Here is a 19,019-nt window from a genome sequence, read left to right on the forward strand (position 1 = left end):
TTGGACAAATTCCTGGAGGAAAAGTCCATAATCTGTTATTAAGACATGGGGGAAGTGTCTGCTTGCCCTGGATCGGTAGCATGGAATGTTGCTACTCTTTGGGTTTTGACCAGGTATTAGTGTCCTGGATTGGCTACCATGAGAATGGGCTACTGGGCATGATGGACCATTGGTCTGACCCAGTTAGGCTATTCTTATGTTATGTTCTCATCTGTAGGGGCCTTTGTTTTCACTTCTTATTTTAATGTATTTTTTTTCTGAGAACTTATCAGTGTTTTTTATAATGGGAACAAAAATGGAAGAGAATTAATGTGTGTGGGATGAGGGGGTAACTAATTTCTTCAGCTAAATAATTCAATCCACCTCAACCAGACATAGGAGAACTCACGTATCATTCACACACCCTCCAACCAAAAACGTCAAAAGAAAAAAACTGTTCAACAACCTCCTAGTCATTCGAGCTGCAACACTCGACCCCCAACTCTACAACCTATTGACCTCGACCACAAACTACAAAACCTTCAAAAAAGAAATAAAAACCCTTCTGTTCAAAAAACACATAAAACCGAACTAACACAATCAGAATTGTCCCAAGCATCACCTGCAACTACTCCATATGTACTTCTGATGTCATGACAATTCAGACATAATTTATGTTATGTTATGTTTGGAATATAAGAAAATTTTCACTGCCTGTTTCTATTCTGACCATTTATTCCGTTTCATGGTCATTACAAAAAATATTTTTTTACATGGGGGGGGGGGGGTCAAAAAATGATGGGCCCCGGGTGCCACATACCCTAGGTACGCCACTGGTAATATCCCCATAGCCGCATGCATCTGCAGAAAGAATTCACTCTGGATTTTTCCTTTTGCTTCTGCTGTAATTCACTTTGCTCCTTAGCTCCATCTGCAGGTAGTACCAAAGCACTGAGAGCCACCCTATAATACATGTGAAGTACAGGCATCTGTAACAACAGTCTTAGAAACAAACTGTTCTACTCAAGAAATAAAATCAAACAATAATGTTAACCACCATTAAAGGTTTCAAAGGAGCTCAGAAACTACTCCCATATAAAATGGAAACATATATACAGTTTTCTTCCCAGCCCCCAAGGGCTGACAGGCATCCAAGAATCAGCTTGGAGAAGCATAAACAAACTGAAACAGTAGGCAGGTGCAGGAAGGACTGAGTGGGAGTCTAGAATGTTTCACCTATCTACTGGAAAAGAGTTTACCAGGGTAAGTACATAATCTCTTTTTCCAGTGCAATAAGTGAGACATTCTAAACAGATGGGATATACAAAAGCAGTCTTATAATATAATATAATATAATATAATATAATATAATAGTAATGAATAACTTTTTGTATTACATTAGTGTATATTTATTTGATTCCTTCAATAAAATGTTATAAATTAAAAGCAGTCCTCAAACAGCTAGGGCAGGTTTGCTGCATCGACCTTTAAGACCGAGGACCCAAAAAGCAGAGTCCTGTCTTGCCACCACATCCACTCTGTAACAATTGGCAAACGTGTGCCCTTGCCCAAGGAATCACATCCAAAGTGGCAGCAATTGATCCCAGAACTTGAAGATAGTCGCATGCTGCTTTAGAAGGGAAGAAATCTGGGCACACAGTTTCTGCCTGTGGACTTCTGCTAGACAGACATGGCTCACAACCATGTCAAAGAGGACTCTTAGATATTCTAGTGACTGCGTGTATGTCAGATTGCTCTTTCTGAAGTTGACAATCCAACCCCAGGTCCTCCAGCACCTGGAACACCCGCTCTATCGTGCGTCATCCATCGGACGACAAGGGAGCTCTGATCAGCCAAACATCTAAGCAAGGATGAACCTCGAGACCCATTTTCCACAGATAGACCAACACTACCACCATCACCTTGGTGAAGGTCCGGGGTGCTGTTGCCAGCATTGGTAATGCTGTTCCAAAAATATGAAACTGCAAAAATTTGCAGTGGGCTGGAAAAACAGAAATGTGCAAGATCCACAGAGCCAATAAACTCTCCTGGGGCCACTGTTTCCATGTGAAGATCCAGAATAGGCCTCCAATCTTTGGAGCCTTTCTTTGACATGATAAAGTATAAAGAGTATCTACCTGAGTCTGAGTGTTCAGGCGACACTGACTCTATAGCTTGCAAGCGCAGAACGATGGCTTGAGTGCTTTGTCCAGGCGATCTGAAGGAGAGTCTACAAACCAATCTGTCAGAGGCCAGGTAAATTCCAGTTTGAAGCCTGACAGATGTAATGCGAATCCAAGCGGGAAGAAATGCTGAGAGCCTGTAGAAGGGTATCCCTTGCCTGGCATCACTGTGCCTTTTGGGCAGAGGGTGCAGAAGGCTGGGAACACCTGTAGCCAGCATACCATTGTTGGGAGCCCTGTGAAAATCTCTGCAACCTGGCACTTGCATACGGTTGGGATTGCTGTGATCCACGATAATTAGAGTGACCAGAACCTCTAGAGGTCCTGGGTCTACTATCAGGCAGAGTCTTAGGGCAATGGGCCATCACAGAATCTATGAGGTCATCCAAACCTTTGCCAAACAATAACTGCCCCTTAAAGGGCAGTCTAGCCAAAGTAGCCTTGGAAGTGGAATCACCAGCCCATTGCCTGATCCAGAGCATCCTGTGAGCAGAGCTGGAGTACACTGACACCTTTGCCAAAACTCGCATAAGGTCATACAATGCATCAGCAATATAATCTGTCCCAGCCAAAAGAAGATGAAAAGGAGGATCCATAGCCTCAATCTCAAGTGTGCGCAGTCAAGAGAGACAAGCACGTGTGACAATGGACTTTGCCGAAGCAGCTTTGATGCCTAAGGCAGATGTATCAAGGAGTTTTCTGAGGACCACATCCACACAGCAGTCCTGAATATCCTTTAGCACCACACTACCTTCACTGAGGAGAAAGTTGTGTTTAGTCACTTGTGCAACCAAAGAACCCACCCTGGGCTGATCCAAAACCTGACACTCCTGTGCCAGAGGATACAAACGTGACATAGCTCTGGTAATTTTAAGAGCACCTTCCGGAGAGTCATACTGCTCCGAGACCAGACGTTCATATCAGGGCACACACCACAAAGACAGGGGGAAGAAGTGGATGGAGCCAGCTAAGTGACCAAATTCAACTTCTGCAAAGATTCAGAAATAAGATCTGGCAAAGCTGCAGACCTAAGCGCAGGACTGTGGGATCATCCCCAGGTTCCCAAATCCCAGAGGGATCCACAGATCCAGCACATAGTCCCTGATCTTCCACCCTGGGAAGCACTGCATCTCCAAATAAGGAGTCAGCAAGCGAGCCATCCGCATCAGGATCCCCCAGATCAGGGTCAAGCAGCGCAAGAACAGTGGCAGGCTGAGTGAAGGACATGTCCAAAGGAACAATGTCACTGAAAGATGCCGCAGAGGAGGATTGGAACTGTGCAGGGCGAGAACACCTGTTCTGAAACTCATTCCACAAAAATTTCATAAAGTCTGAAAAAGTGTCCGCCTCCTGGGGCATACAGTCACCCTTAGATGACTTAAATTTGTGTTCCTTAGGCTGCAGAGGGTCCAGGCCGACAGAACTAATAGCCTTGCCGAGCCCCAAAAGTAAAGGCCACCCCGCCGAGCTAGCTGAGTGTTTAGTCATCTGCTTCAAAAGGGGAGAGGCTAAGCTGGACGTTGCTGCCTCCCCCAGCTGCGCCATGTGGCACATGGTGTAAGGATGCTCTAAATGCTAAATTTGCATAATCATGCAAGAATCCACATGAGGAGAGCCCAAGGACTCCATCCCAACATGTTTCTAGGCAAAATTTTCAGTTTTGGAGAAGCAGGGAGCTTTAGAAATAAAGATAACGAAAAATCCACAATGACAGCCATCAAGAAATTTGCGACAAAATTGTGATTTACACTTCCCAAACACAATAAAATTGCGATTTTAGGATTTTTCAGGTGGGGGATCATGTAGAAACACTGAAACCCCCACTTTTCCAACCTCCCCCGATTCACCTCACAAGTTGTGACAGCTTATACTGACTGTGATGTGTCTGAAGATCTGTGCTGCCTCAGCACTCTAACAGTAACCAGATGAAAAAATCATTGCCTCGTGCTGGGAATGCCTCTAGAAAACTGATCTTCTGGCTGCCAGTCAGACCATAAGTCTGACTGCATCTCCACCTCTGCGAACCAATGAATACACACTTGGATAAGTGGAGGCGAAAAGATGCAGCCGGCACCCTGCAAGACACTACTAAGTATCCTAAGGGTGCCCAACAGCCTGTGCTCGACTCCTGCTTAACAGTAGGTGAGCCCACTTCAGGGACAGCCCTAAGTTCCAAAGAAAACTATGCAGGCTGGCTAACAGGTACTCACTGGGATCGGCCTGTTAGCTACAGATTGAAGTCTGTGTGTTCTCAAAGTAGGAAGAGCTAAAAAATGCTCCAAGCACCAGAATCCTCGAAAAAGGGATGGAAAATACATTGAATATAATAATATAATGGGGAGAGCAGAACAAACACTCTAGCAGGCACATGTTCAGAAGGAAAGAACTGCAGATAGTGCTATGGAGTCCAGTGAAGTACAGCAGAGGCAAAAGGAAAAATCTGGAGTGGATTCCTTCTGCAGATGCATGCAGCTATGGGGATATTACCCATCTGTCTAGAATGTCTCATCTATTGTACTGGAAAGACTAAAGAGGTGTAAAGAGGTTAGGGCTCTTCAGCTTATGAAAATGATGGTTCAGGGGAGATATGATTGAAGTCTACAAAATCCTGAGTGGTGTAGAACAGGTACAAGTGGATTGATTTTTTTTTTAAGTCCATCAAAACTTACAAAGACTATGGGACACTCAATGAAGTGACAGGGAGAAACTTTTAAAACCAATAGGAGGAAATATTTTTTTCACTCAATTAAGCTCTGGAACGCATTGCCAGAGGATATGGTAAGACATGGGAGAAGCCACTGCTTGCTCTGGGCTGGCAGCATGGAATGTTGCTTCTGTATTGGCCACCATAAAGATGTGATACTGGGCTAGATGGACCTCAGGTCTGACCCAGTAAGGCTATTCTTATGTTCTTATGTCCTTCTCCCTTTCCAACTTTCCCCAATGGTCCAACATATCTCCTTCTCCCTTCTCTTCCCTGCCCAATGGTTAGGGCTATCAGAATTAAGGAAACAAAAATCCAGACCCATGTCCCTGCCCCCAGGCCCGCCCCGTTCCACCCCTCAAACTGTTTGCTCATTGAGACAGCATCTGCGCATGAGCTGGTGTGACACGATGATGTCACCGCATTGCATCCGCACATGCGCAGATGCCGTCCCGATGTTGCTCGTTGCTAAAAGCTTAAAAGCTTTTTAAAATCCGGACAAAGTGCCAGGTTTTGAAAAGCCGTCCAGACCCCCGGACATGTCCTCAAAAAGGAGGACATGTCCAGGGAAATCCGGTCATCTGGTAACCCTACCAATGGTCCAGTATATCTCCTTCTCCCTTCATTTCCCTCCTCAATAGTCCAATATATCTCTTTCTCCCTTCCCTTCAGGTTCAAATTTATTTCATTTGCTTATCCGCTCAGGGGCATAATGTCCATACAAGCAGTTACAATAAAAATTCCTTCACTCCCTTCCCAAAGGTCCAGCATATCTCCTCTCTTCTCTTTCCTTCCTTGCTTCCCTAGTGGTCCAACATATCTTTCTCCCTTTTCTTCCCTCCCCAATGGTCCTGCATAACTCATTCTCCCTTCCCTTCTGTTTCTTGCCTAATGTTGCAGTATGTTTCCTTCTCCCTTCCCTTCCCAATGGTCCAGCATATCTTTCCCCCCTAACATTTCTCCACTCTCCCTCTCCCAATGGGCCTCATTTGTTCTCTCTCCCTTCAATAGTCCTGTTATTCTGCTTGCTGTTCTATCCCAAGCTTTTCCCTTCTGCCCCCTTTCCACGTGCACCTTTAAAAAAAAAATGTTAATGCTTGGATTGTGACTGGCAGCATTGCAGCAATGTATACATGCCATTGGAGCTCTGCCCATAGCCCTTCACTCTTGACAACTTCCTGTTTCCACATAGGTAGAACCATCAGAGACTGTGGGGAGGATACGAGCTGCACATATGCATCGTTGCCAGCCATGCTCAAACCATAAAAACTTTTTAAAATGTACACATGGGGGGGCAGGGGACACTGTAACCACTACTAGACTACCCTTCAAACTTGTTTGCTGTTATGTTCAGAATGCCCATCATATACCTAATGTTGTTAGGGAGCCTAGTTTTCCTTCCTGGTGTTACTTTTCTCTGTAACTCTGGAGATCTGTGGTGGCAAGCTCCATGCTGCAGAGCTACAAGAAAACTGAAGAATTCAGTGTTTCTGTATCCTAGTTACTATTTCCCGCCTCCCTCTGTAGCCTGTCCAACAGAATACAGGGGAGAAATGAGTTGCTATAGCTTAGCAGCTGCCAATGGAGAAGGCAAGTGCAGCAGACTGATACTAGCAAAAGCAACAGGCTTATTCAGATAACTTTATTGACATGACAAGGAATGGGTGCCGGTAAAAAGAGAGGAATGGGAGGAGGAATGGATGGGGTAAGGGTAGGATTACTAGATTTCATCTTTATAAAAAGAGCCCTGGCATTAACTTTTTTCAACTTTCTTCCATTTTTCTGCTTCCTCTTCAACTGATGGAGAAATGACAGATGAGATTAAACACAACTGCAAGGGAGGCAACGCAGTTATCATGGGCGACTTCAATTATCTGCGCATAGACTGGAACCTAGGCACCTCCGGCTGCAGTAGGGAGATCATGTTCCTGGATGCTGTAGGCCACTGTTCTTCAACCGCCAGTCCGTGGACTGGTGCCGGTCCGCAGGAAATTTCTGCTGGTCTGCACAGGGCCGGCGAGATTGATGAACTTCAATTTCCTGCCGGTCTGCGCAGGGCCGAAAGATGGACGAGATGTAATTTCCAGCTGGTCCGTGCAGGGCTGGTGAGATCATGGGGAGCCTCCGACAGTGGCTTTCTCCCTTCTCAACAGCTCTCCTTACTTACCAGTGCAGTGATTCACTAAGGCAGCCTTAGGGCATTTGCTGAGTCGCGGCCGCCTCTGATGATGCAATTTCCTCTTTCCTCAGAGGTAGCGCGACCCATCAAAGGACCCGAGGCTGCCTTAGTGAATTGCTGCGCTGGCAAGTAAGGATAGCTGCTGGGAAAGGAGAAAGCCACAGTTAGAGGCTGGGAAGCTGCTGGGCAAGGGGAGAAAAAGGGACAGCTGCTACTGGACCTGGAAGGAAGTGGAAGGAGAGATGCTGTTGGGAGGGGAGGAGGGAAAGGGAAGGGAAGAGAGTTACTGCTGGACAGGAAGAGGTAAGGGAGAAGGAAAAAAGGAAGGAAACAACTAGCAGGGAGATTAGAGGAGGGGAAGGGGAGAGACAGGCATGAGAAAGTAGAGAGATTGATAATGGGAAGGGGGTCAGCAGAGAATTAAGCAGAGAGGGACAACGATGCTAGATCTGGTGTAGGAGAGATAAAAATGAAGAGAGCAGTGAAGCTGGAATGAATCATGTAAAAAGGAGAGAGGGGGCACAGGATGGATGTAAAGGGGAGAGGGGCATAAAAAGAAGACAGATACCATATGGAAGGGGGAGAGGGAAGACAGTGGATGGAAGAGGCAGATGCTGGATTGAAGAGACAGAGGGGGCAGACGCTGGAAGGAAGAAAGTGAAAAAAAGATGAAAGCAGAAACCAGAGACGACAAAAGGTAGAAAAAAATAATTTTATTTCTATTTTGTGATTAGATAATATCAGATTTGAAATATATATCCTGCTAGAGCTGGTGTTAGACATAACTGGGGACTGCAAAGCCCAGGCAGTGCCCCTTTAGCTTCCAGCTGGCTTAGGGCTCTCTCTGACCAGGGGGCAGTTGCCCTAGTTGCACTCCCCTAACACTATTCCTGTCATGTGTGACTGCGGTATTCTGTTAGCATAATATTTCTGTGTAGCATTCTGTAATAATTTGGCTTGTTCAGTTTTCTTGATAGTAGAGGGGATATATGTGAAGGGGAGGGGAGACACGGTTTTTGTTGATCCTTGCTCTGTATTATTTGAATTTATAAAATGACAAAAGTACAGAATATTGTTTCTTTTTATATTTTAATAAAATACATTCAATACAAAATCATAACTGAGCCTTGTGCGGATGGGATCAGATGATTTGCGCGGCCAAGCTCGCGGAGACGGGACGGAAACGGGGTTTTTAAATTTCAGTCCTAGTAATTTGCCAGTCCACAAAATAATTATTTTATTTCCGCCGGTCCATAGGTGTAAAAAGGTTGTAGGCAATTGCTTCCTGGAACAACTTGTCAAGGAAAATACAAGAGGAAATGCAATTCTGGACTTAATTCTAAATGGACTACGAGGACCGACGTAAGATGTAGAAGTACAAGGGACGCTGGGAAGCAGCAAAACATCGATCCAGAATGACGGCCATGGCACTGAACTTCCGAAAAAGGAATTACAAAGGGATAAGACTCATGGTGGGGAAGAAGATTAAGAAGAGAATAAGCACTGTAAAAATGCTAGAGCAAGCATGGTCCCTTTTTAAGGACACAGTCACCAAGGCGCAAAATCTCTATATATCGCATATCAACAAGGGATCCAAAAGGAAAAAGAACAAGGAACCGGCATGGCTCACTGAAGCAGTGAAGACTTCATTTAAGGAATAGAAAAGGTAAAAAACAGACAAAAACTGGAAAAAGCACAAACAACATCAAAGCAGATGCCATAAGGTGGTGAAAGGGGCCAAAAGAGACTACGAGGAAAAAATAGCCAAGGAGGGAAAAAAATTCAAGCAGTTCTTTCAATATATCAAGGGGAAACGATCCACGAAGGAAGCGGTGGGGCCGTTGGATGACCATGGAATAAAGGGAGTACTAAAGGAGGACAAAGCCATCACTGACAAACTGAACACATTTCTTGCAACTGTATTTACCGAAGAGGATATACACAACATATTAGAAGCCAACAGGCTATACGCAGGAAACGAAGATGGGAAACTGACAAGGTTGACAGTCAGTCTAGAAGAGGTATGCAGGCAGATTGATAGACTTAAAAACGATAAATCCCCGGGACCGGACGGCATTCATCCGAGGGTATCAAGGAACTGAAAGGGGTTATAGCTGAACTGCTCCAACTAATAGTCAATCTGGCGATCAAATCAGGAAAGATTCCAGAAGACTGGAAAGTGGCGAATGTTACACCGATCTTCAAGAAAGGTTCAAGGGGAGATCCGGGAAACTACACACTGGTGAGTCTGACCTTGGTACCAGGAAAGATGGTAGAGGCGCTGATAAAGGACCTCATCATTGATCACCTTGACGGACACAATCTGATGAGGACCAGCCAGCACGGCTTCAGCAAAGGAAGATCTTGCATGACGAACTTACTGCACTTCTTCGAGGGAGTAAACAGGCAGATAGACAAGGGTGACCCGGTCGACACTGTATATCTGGATTTACAGAAGGCATTTCACAAGGTCCCGCATGAACGACTACTTTGAAAAGTTGTGAGACATTGAATAGAGGGTGAAATACTCACATGGATTAAAAACTGGTTGGTGGATAGGAAACAGAGAGTGGGGGTAAATGGACAATACTCGGACTGGAAAAACGGCACGAGTGGAGTGCTGCAGGATTCAGTGCTTGGACCTGTGCTCTTGAACATATTTATAAATGACCTGGAAATTGGTGCAACAAACGAGGCGATATAAAGTTATTCAGAGTATTGAAGACACAGAAGGATTGCGAAGACCTGCAACGTGACATAAACACGCTCGAGAAATGGGCCGTTTAACGTGGATAAGTGTAAGATGATGCATGTCGGTAACAAAAATCTTACACACGAATACAGGATAATAATAATAACAGTTTATATACCGCAATACCATGAAGTTCTATGCGGTTTACAAAAGATTACAAGAGGTACAAAATGAGTGACCTGAAGAGAGAAGAGAGTGAGAAATAGGTCAAGAAAACAGTTGTTGAGAGTGGAGTGCGGGTCAGTTGTCTAGGTACTCCAGGAATAGGTATGTTTTTAGGCGCTTCCTGAATTTTTCGTAAGTGGAGGGCGAGAGCAATTGTTTTAGGTCTTTGCCCCATAATGCTGCTTGATGTAAGAGAAGGTGTTCATAGTGTTTTTTTAATTTGCAACCTCTGACTGGGGAGGAAACGAAGTTCAGGTGTGAGATTCTCTTGTGTTTGTTGGTGAAGAAGGTGAAAAGGTCTGTTATGTATTTAGGGGCTAGACCATATAGTACTTTGAAGCAGATGCAGGCGAACTTAAACTGTCCGGTGCAGTACTCGAAGAGACCCCCAGGAAAGATACTTGGGAGTACTGGTAGATAAGTCAATGAAGCCGTTTGCGCAATACGCAGCAGCGGCAAAAAGGACGAACAGAATGCTAGGAATGATTAAGAAGGGGATCACAAACAGATTGGAGAAGGTTATCATGCTGCTGTACCGGGCCAAGGTAAGCCCCCACCTGGAATGTTGTATCCAGCACTGGTCGCCGTACATGAAGAAGGACATAGTACTACTCGAAAGGGTCCAGAGAAGAGGGACTAAAATGGTTAAGGGGCTGGAAGAGTTGCCATACACTGAGAAATTAGAGAAACTGGGCCTCTTCTCCCTTGAAAAGAGGTGACAGAGGGGACATGATCGAAACATTCAAGATAATGAAGGGAACAGACTTAGTAGATAGACAGGTTGTTCACCCTCTCCAAGGTAGAGAGAATGAGAGGGCACTCTCTAAAATTAAAAGGGAATAGATTCCTTACAAACGTAAGGAAGTTCTTCTTCACCCAGAGAGTGGTAGAAATCTGGAACGTTCTTCCGGAGGCTTTATAGGGGAAAACACCCTCCAGGGATTCAAGACAAAGTTAGACGAGTTCCTGCTGAACCAGAACGTACGCAGTTAAGGCTAGACTCACTGGTCTTTGACCTAAGGGCCGCTGTGGGAGCGGACTGTTGGGCATGATGTACCACTGGTCTGACCCAGCAGCGGCAATTATTATGTTCTATCTACTTTTCTATGTCTTCCCTTCCCATATATCAATACGCACTATCTCGTCCCTCTCTCTGCCCTTCCCCACCATCCATGTGTGCCATCTCCTCCCTCTTTCTTCTCCCCTATCCATAATCAGCATTTCTTCCATTCTCTTCCCTTCTCTACTCCTCCCACCCGTATACAATATCTCCTCCCTCACTCTCCCCTTCTCTTTCCCCACCCATCCCATCCCTGTGTACCATCTCCTACCTCTTTTTCCCTCTCTTATAGTCTTACATCTGTCTTCCCCTTTCCTCCTCCTATCGTCTGGGATCTTTATCTTCTCCTTCCCACAGTCTGGCATCCCTTTCCCCTCCTTTTTTCTCTCCTTCTCCCATTTTGGTCTTGCATCTCTGTGTCTTTCCCTTCCCCTCCCCCGGCCTTAGTCTGGAACCTCTCCCTCCTCCTTCCTTTCCCTGGTATGACATCTCTCTCTCTCTTCTTCCCCATCCAATGGTCTTAACATCTCTCCTCCCCCGTGGTCTGGCATCTCTATCTTCCCTTTCCCTTTCTTCCCCTGGAGGTCTGGAATCTTTCCTTCTCTTTCCTTCTCATCCCCGCGGCCCAGCATATCTTACCTTCCCATGCTATTCTTCCCCACCCCCTTCGCAGGATCCGGATAGGTGCAAGGGCCTTGCAATGAAGAGAGGGGTGGAGATGGCAGGGGACTCCGGATAAGTGCGCAGGTCTTGCAATGACTGTTGTAGGATTTCCAGATGTCTGGTTTCCCCGGACAAAAATAGCAAAATAGAAAAGCCACTTGGACACCCTAACAGTCCTCAAAATAAGTACATGTCCGGGAAAACCCAGACATCTGGAAATCCTAGGTAAAGGGAATGGAAAGGGGTCACTGGTTAGGAAAGACAATGCTACTCTGAAATAGTACAAGAGGCAGAAAGTAGCTGTAAAGGGAAGAGAGGCTGGGTGAAGGGGAGAGTGACTGGGGAATGGAACATTTCAGTGTGGGACATTTAATTGCAGCCATTTCATTGCAGCCCTTTAAGAGTGAGCTGTTTCATTGCGCTGAGCCGGCCCCCCACCCAGCTCACCTGAACAGGTGGCTCGCTAGGAGTCTGATAGATGCTTTGCTGAGTCGACCCCATCGTACTGAGTCACCCCTGATCCAGCTCACCTGAAGAGCTAAGGAGTTTGACATGCTGTCCCCATGCTGTCTCAGATAACTTTATTGAAGATGTGCCTATGTTGCAACCATGCTATCCCTATAGGTATGCCTCCTTTGCATTTATACACAATTAATAGGTAGGTGCCTATGTGCACTAGGGGAGCACTTCTGGATGCAGCGGGAGCCTTAAGATAACTTTATTGAAGCACTAGTGGGGAGCGAGGGGGCATTGCCATTCTTCCTTTCAAACCTTGAAGTAATTGGGCCTGAAGCACCAATGGGGAATGAGGGGAGACAATGTCCCCCCTTTCACCAGTCTAATTGGGCATAAAGCACCAGTGTAGGGGTGAGGAGAGAAAATGTCCCTCTCTTTCACATTGCAGCCCTTTATGAGCAGGACATTTCATTATGCTGAGTCGGCCCCCCACCCAGCTCACTTGAACATGTGGCTTGCAAGGAGTCTGACAGATGCTGACTCTGAAAGATGCTGTCCTGAGTTGGCCCCATCGCGCTGAGTTGCCTCCCACCCAGTTCACCTGAAGAGCTGAGGAGTGTGATAGTTGCTGTCCCATGCTGTCTCAGATAACCATTATGCTGTGTTAGCCTCCATCCAATTCACCTGGAGCTGAGAAGTCTGACAGATGCTGATTCAGATAACTTTATTGAAGCATCAATAGGGGACAAGTGGAGCAGTTCCGGCCACAGCAGGAGCCTTCTGATTACTTTAATGAAGTACCAGCTATTGGGCCTGATTTACCAATGAGGAGCAAGTGGGGCAATGCTCCCTTCTTATTTGGGCATGAAGCACCAGTGTGTGTGTGTAGGGGCAATGGAGCCTGCCCAAGAAGCCTTCTTTCACTTGTCTAATTGGGACTTAAACACTAGTGATATTTGTCCGATTGAGCGGCAGCTTCATAAGCACTTGCCAGTGATGAAATGGCCACAGTGAAACAACCATGCTGAACCAGGTGCAATGAAACGGCTACGCTGAACTGGCCACAATGAACTTGCTACATTGAAATTGCCCAACTGAACTGGCTGCACTGAAACAGCTGCGCTAAATTCTCCTAGACCTCAGTGACTGATAGTGGAGCTGTGGAGAAGGAGTAGAAACAGGCTATGAGCATGAGAAAAATTCAGGGAGAGCATGGGCTGTATATGGGAAGGTTGCTGTCAGAAGGAGACATGATTTGGGAGAGAGGCAGAAGAGCAGGCAGAGGAGATACAAACTGTAGACAGAAGAGGAGCTTTAAGAGATGGCGAGTAGCTGTGTGGCACTGGGAAAAGAGGGACTGAGGGAAATGGGGGGGGGCATGGTGGAAAGATATGAAGGTGAAAAAGAAGGTGATGGTGGATTAATTATTAGGATTAATTATTTTAAAAAGAAATGTCTTACTTCCTCCACTCCTGTAATGGCATAATTTTCCTCTGTAGTCCATGTAGTTGAATGGAATTCTGGGTTCAAGTCCATTTCCAAATTTAGCTAGAAGAGAAAAATAAATAAATGAGTTGTAATATACTCCCACATTAGAAGTCATCATTCAGCTCAAAGAGAAGACAAATTCCTTACTTGTATTCACTGTTCTCTGATGACAGCATATCAACATACCAGATGTCATGCGATTTCCATTTTTTTTTCATGCACAATGTTTTAGAGCAGTGGTTCCCAACCCTGTCCTGGAGGACCACCAGGCCAATCGGGTGTTCAGGCTAGCCCTAATGAATATGCATGAGAGAGCATATAATGGAAGTGGTATTCATGCAAATCTGTTCCATACATATTACAGTTTAGTTTACAGTTTATTTAGAATTTGATAAAAATGCTTATAAAAACTTTCTAAGCACTTTCCAAACTAAAAATAGGGGTACAGGATATTCATAAAAATACATTACTACAAAAAATAATTATTTCCTAAATACAAAATACATACATAACATTCAATGGACAATGACTTACAGCACATGGAGCAAAGAAGGGAAGAACTACCATGTTGTAAGAAAAGTTTACAATAAAGGGAAGCACGAGAGGGCTAGCCTGAAAATCCGATTGGCCTGGTAGTCCTCCAGGACAGGGTTGGAAACCACTGTTTTAGAGGTTTTAAAGAAATATTTTCAGTCATACTTAGCAGTTTCTCAGACACAATAGGTTCTATAGCCTTTCAGTTTAACATTTAGCTAAGCTTTACAAAAAAAGTGAAGAAAATAACTTCCAAGGACAGGCAAAGGTAGACTGTATGCCTTGTTGCTCAGCTGTCTTTAGAGAACACCTATTATACCTTCCTCATTTAAAGAAAAGCTGTAACAACATAACACAAAAAGAGGGTTTCCTAACAGATGCATTACAAATGCCCATCCCTTGGACATCAGAAGCACGTCACAGTCTGAATTGGTGGCTGGAGCTTCAGTCTATCCCGGGGAGTGCCGTTTCACATCTCCACTTGGATCATATTGATGACAAATGCTAGCCTGTATGTTTGGGGAGCGCATTGCGATAGGCATCCCATGCGGGAACATTGGTTAGCAGCTCAGAAGAGGAGGTCATTCAACTGGTACAGTTTCTTTCATGTAGAAAAAGAAGATGAAACACCCATAAATGGACAAAACAAAAGTATTTTGTAGAAGATGGGATGATTAGGTACTTACCAAAATAATTTATTTATTAAAAAAATTTCTATACCATTTAAACCTAAATGGTTTACATAATTTTACATACATAATTCCATAAAACAAATAAGATCAAACAAACATAAACAAATAATCCTCAGAAAACTGTAAAAACAATGAGAGCCAAAAAAGGCTTATACGTACCAAGAATCATGGGAAAATTCTTCACCAAGCAGGAATATAAAGGATCAGTATCTATTTGCTAGAAAGATTATTATGGTAAATGCATTATCATCCTTTCTAGGCACATCATTCTTGAACACTTGGAAGATATCAAGTTCAAGTTTCAAGTTTATTAAGATTTGTTATCTACGCAATATCATATACTTCAATGCGTATAGCAATTTTTTTAGAAAAAATAAAAATAAAAAAAGGGGGAAAAACAAAACAAGACATTGTAAACAAATTATTTACGTTCTAATACAAACAGGTACAAAAGGCAAGGGGGATGAACTAAAATCTTTAAGGAAAGTGGTCACAGGGATGAAGCAGGAAACTACAGGCCGGTGAGCCTCACTTCAGTTGTTGGAAAAATAATGGAAGTGTTGCTGAAAGAAAGGATAGTGTATTTCCTTGAATCTAATAGGTTACAGGATCCGAGGCAACATGGCTTTACAAAAGGTAAATCGTGCCAAACGAACCTGATTGAATTTTTTGATTGGGTGACCAGAGAGCTGGATCGAGGACATATGCTAGATGTAATTTACTTGGATTTCAGCAAAGCCTTTGATACAGTTCCTCATAGGAGGCTGTTGAACAAACTTGAAGGGCTGAAGTTAGGACCCAAAGTGGTGAACTGGGTCAGAAACTGGCTGTCGGACAGACGCCAGAGGGTGGTGGTTAATGGAAGTCGCTCGAAGGAAGGAAAGGTGACTAGTGGAGTCCCTCAGGGTTCGGTGCTGGGGCCAATCCTGTTCAATATGTATGTAAGTGACATTGCTGAAGGGTTAGAAGGAAAAGTGTACCTTTTTGCAGATGATACCAAGATTTGTAACAGAGTAGACACTGAAGAGGGAGTGGAAAATATGAAAAAGGATCTGCAAAAGTTAGAGGAATGGTCTAATGCCTGGCAACTAAAATTCAATGCAAAGAAATGCAGAGTAATGCATTTGGGGATTAATAATAGGAAGGAACCGTATATGCTGGGAGGAGAGAAGCTGATATGCACGGACGGGGAGAGGGACCTTGGGGTGATAGTGTCCGAAGATCTAAAGGCGAAAAAACAGTGTGACAAGGCAGTGGCTGCTGCCAAAAGGATTCTGGGCTGTATAAAGAGAGGCGTAATCAGTAGAAGGAAGAAGGTGTTGATGCCCCTGTACAGGTCATTGGTGAGGCCCCACTTGGAGTATTGTGTTCAGTTTTGGAGACCGTATCTGGTGAAAGACGTAAGAAGACTTGAGGCGGTCCAGAGGAGGGCGACGAAAATGATAGGAGGCTTGCACCAGAAGACGTCTGAGGAGAGAGTGGAAGCCCTGAATATGTATACCCTAGAGGAAAGGAGAGACAGGGGAGATATGATTCAGATGTTCAAATACTTAAAGAGTATTAACGTAGAACAAAATCTTTTCCAGAGAAAGGAAAATGGTAAAACCAGAGGACATAATTTGAGGTTGAGGGGTGGTAGATTCAGGGGCAATGTTAGGAAATTCTACTTTACGGAGAGGGTGGTGGATGCCTGGAATGCGCTCCCGAGAGAGGTGGTGGAGAGTAAAACTGTGACTGAGTTCAAAGAAGCGTGGGATGAACACAGAAGATTTAGAATCAGAAAATAATATTAAAGATTGAACTAGGCCAGTTACTGGGCAGACTTGTACGGTCTGTGTCTGTGTATGGCCGTTTGGAGGAGGATGGGCAGGGGAGGGCTTCAATGGCTGGGAGGGTGTAGATGGGCTGGAGTAAGTCTTAACAGAGATTTCGGCAGTTGGAACCCAAGCACAGTACCGGGTAAAGCTTTGGATTCTCGCCCAGAAATAGCTAAGAAGAAAAAAAAAAAATTTTAATTGAATCAGGTTGGGCAGACTGGATGGACCATTCGTGTCTTTATCTGCCGTCATCTACTATGTTACTATGAAAGAAAAAGAAACATTTAGGGGAAAACACATAAAGTGGAAGCACATAACTAGAATATAAAGTAAAATAAAGAATAATTTGGCGACCTACTCATAAGACTCATTAAAGACTAAGGGGCTCATAATCGAAAGAGAAAAACGTCCAAAAACCGGCCAAAATCGGTAAAGGCGCTCGCCTTAGCAAGAGCGTCTTTGCAAAGGAGCCTGCAGAAGGAGCCAGGAAGCTGGGCCGACTAATAGGGAGCCCCAATACGTAAGTTACATTCCAGTTATTGTTCCTTTGTTTACTATTACCTAGCCACACAGCACACACCGAGACAAGCACTCTCAAACAGCTCAACAGCACCAACACAACCAAGACCAACGATCAACAGGAGGAGGACTGCTATCAGGAGGGCAGGACACACACAATTGAGAAGGAGAACAAGACATGAGCGCCCACGGAAGCCAGAAGATGAGCTTTCCAGTCTTCTGCTCCGGCTGCAGTATGTATGACTACCTCCCCTCGGGGACTAGGGCATACGTTTGCAGCTGATGCAAGGAGCTGGACAGCCTGAAACTGCAAGTTCGGCTGCTGGAGAGAACTGTGATGGAACTCGAAGAACTCCTTGCCAGGAAGGAGGAAAACTGCATGCAGGAGAAGTTGCTAGGGGAGTCCAATACCAGCGAAGGGATCATGGAACTAGAAAGATTCATCGAGGAAGCCCACCAGCAACACGTAGAGATCCCAGGGCTGGAAAACTGTACCCAGGATACCCAGAAAGAAGGCCTGGAAGAGAGGAGAGAAGACACCCATGCAAACACAGAAAAAACCGAAGATGAGGTAGGAGACATCCGCACACCAGGAGGAAGAGAGAGAACGCAGGAAGACGTCCCCCCATCTGAAGAGCTGAAAACAATTTCAAGAGTAGCACTGGAGGAAGAGGACTGGCCCTATACCATAGACGTGGACTTACGACCCCCAAGAAACCCCCGAATAAAGAAGATGGGGATCATCGTAGGGGACTCCATTATACGTCACGTGGACAGCCACACCGCAGGAGGAAGAGAGGACAGAGTCATCACCTGTCTGCCTGGAGCAAGAGTGAAGGACGTGGCCAACAGGATCTCCAGGATCATAGACAGCACAGGGGGAGAGGATACTGCTGTGCTCATCCACGTGGGAACAAATTATGTGAGCGGACGGAAGTATGACAGGGAAAAGATGAAGGGCCAGCTCCGCTCACTTGGAAGACAGCTGAAGATCAGGGAGGTGAAGGTGACCTTCTCCGAGATCCTCCCAGTACCAAGAGCGGATGGAAAGAGACAAGGGGAATTGCAAGATATTAACGCCTGGATGAGACAATGGTGCGAAGAAGAAGGCTTTGACTTTGTGTGCAACTGGACGGCATTCTGGGGAAAAAGCAAGTACTACAGAAATGATGGACTACACCTCAACAAGGAAGGAGCAAGAGTTTTGGCAGGCAACATGAAGAAGGCCATCGAGAAGGCTTTAAACTAACAAATAGGGGAAAGCCGACAGTCGACCACCAGTCGATGGCACGGACGACAGGATGCCCCGATGAAGGAGCCATGGGCTACTACTCATACACAGGAGGGGACGACCTGACAGCAAATAAGGAAGACAAGGCAGGAAGGGACAACTCAGACACAGGAGGGGATGACCGCACAGCAAACAAGGGAGACAACACTGGAGCAGTTAGGGATAACGTGAAAGAAACAGTAGGGACAGCAAAGAGTAGAAAGTCCAAAAAGGTAACACGAAGAGAACTCAAATGTATGTATATGAATGCTAGAAGTCTAGGAAACAAAATGGGGGAACTAGAGACAATAGCAAGACATGATAAGTTGGAAATCATTGGCATAACAGAAACATGGTGGAATGAAGAAAACAAATGGGACACCATACTACAGGGATACAAACTATATAGAAGAGATCGAGTAGGGCAGAAAGGTGGAGGTATTGCCATATATGTTCAGGAAGGAATAGAATCTGTTGAAGTGGCTACGACGGAAACGAAAGAGAAGCTAGAGTCCCTCTGGGTCAAGATTCCTGGCCAAAACAGCGCAGACACGAAAA

The 19,019-nt window shown here is 45.0% G+C and overlaps 1 protein-coding gene across 8 annotated transcripts in view; it reads right to left on the reverse strand.

Annotated features, from left to right (window-relative positions):
• The window catches only part of HYDIN (HYDIN axonemal central pair apparatus protein), a 1,718,235-nt gene that overhangs the window by 1,073,970 nt on the left and 625,246 nt on the right, over positions 1–19,019 (reverse strand). For all 8 annotated transcript variants that reach the window (XM_033943280.1, XM_033943278.1, XM_033943277.1 and 5 more), the window contains one exon: positions 13,603–13,689. In XM_033943280.1, the coding sequence (XP_033799171.1) occupies positions 13,603–13,689 (87 nt within the window). The remainder of the gene's footprint in view (positions 1–13,602; positions 13,690–19,019) is intronic.

This window comes from Geotrypetes seraphini, chromosome 4 (assembly GCF_902459505.1).
Source record: "Geotrypetes seraphini chromosome 4, aGeoSer1.1, whole genome shotgun sequence".
In the NCBI taxonomy this organism is placed as follows: domain Eukaryota; kingdom Metazoa; phylum Chordata; class Amphibia; order Gymnophiona; family Dermophiidae; genus Geotrypetes; species Geotrypetes seraphini.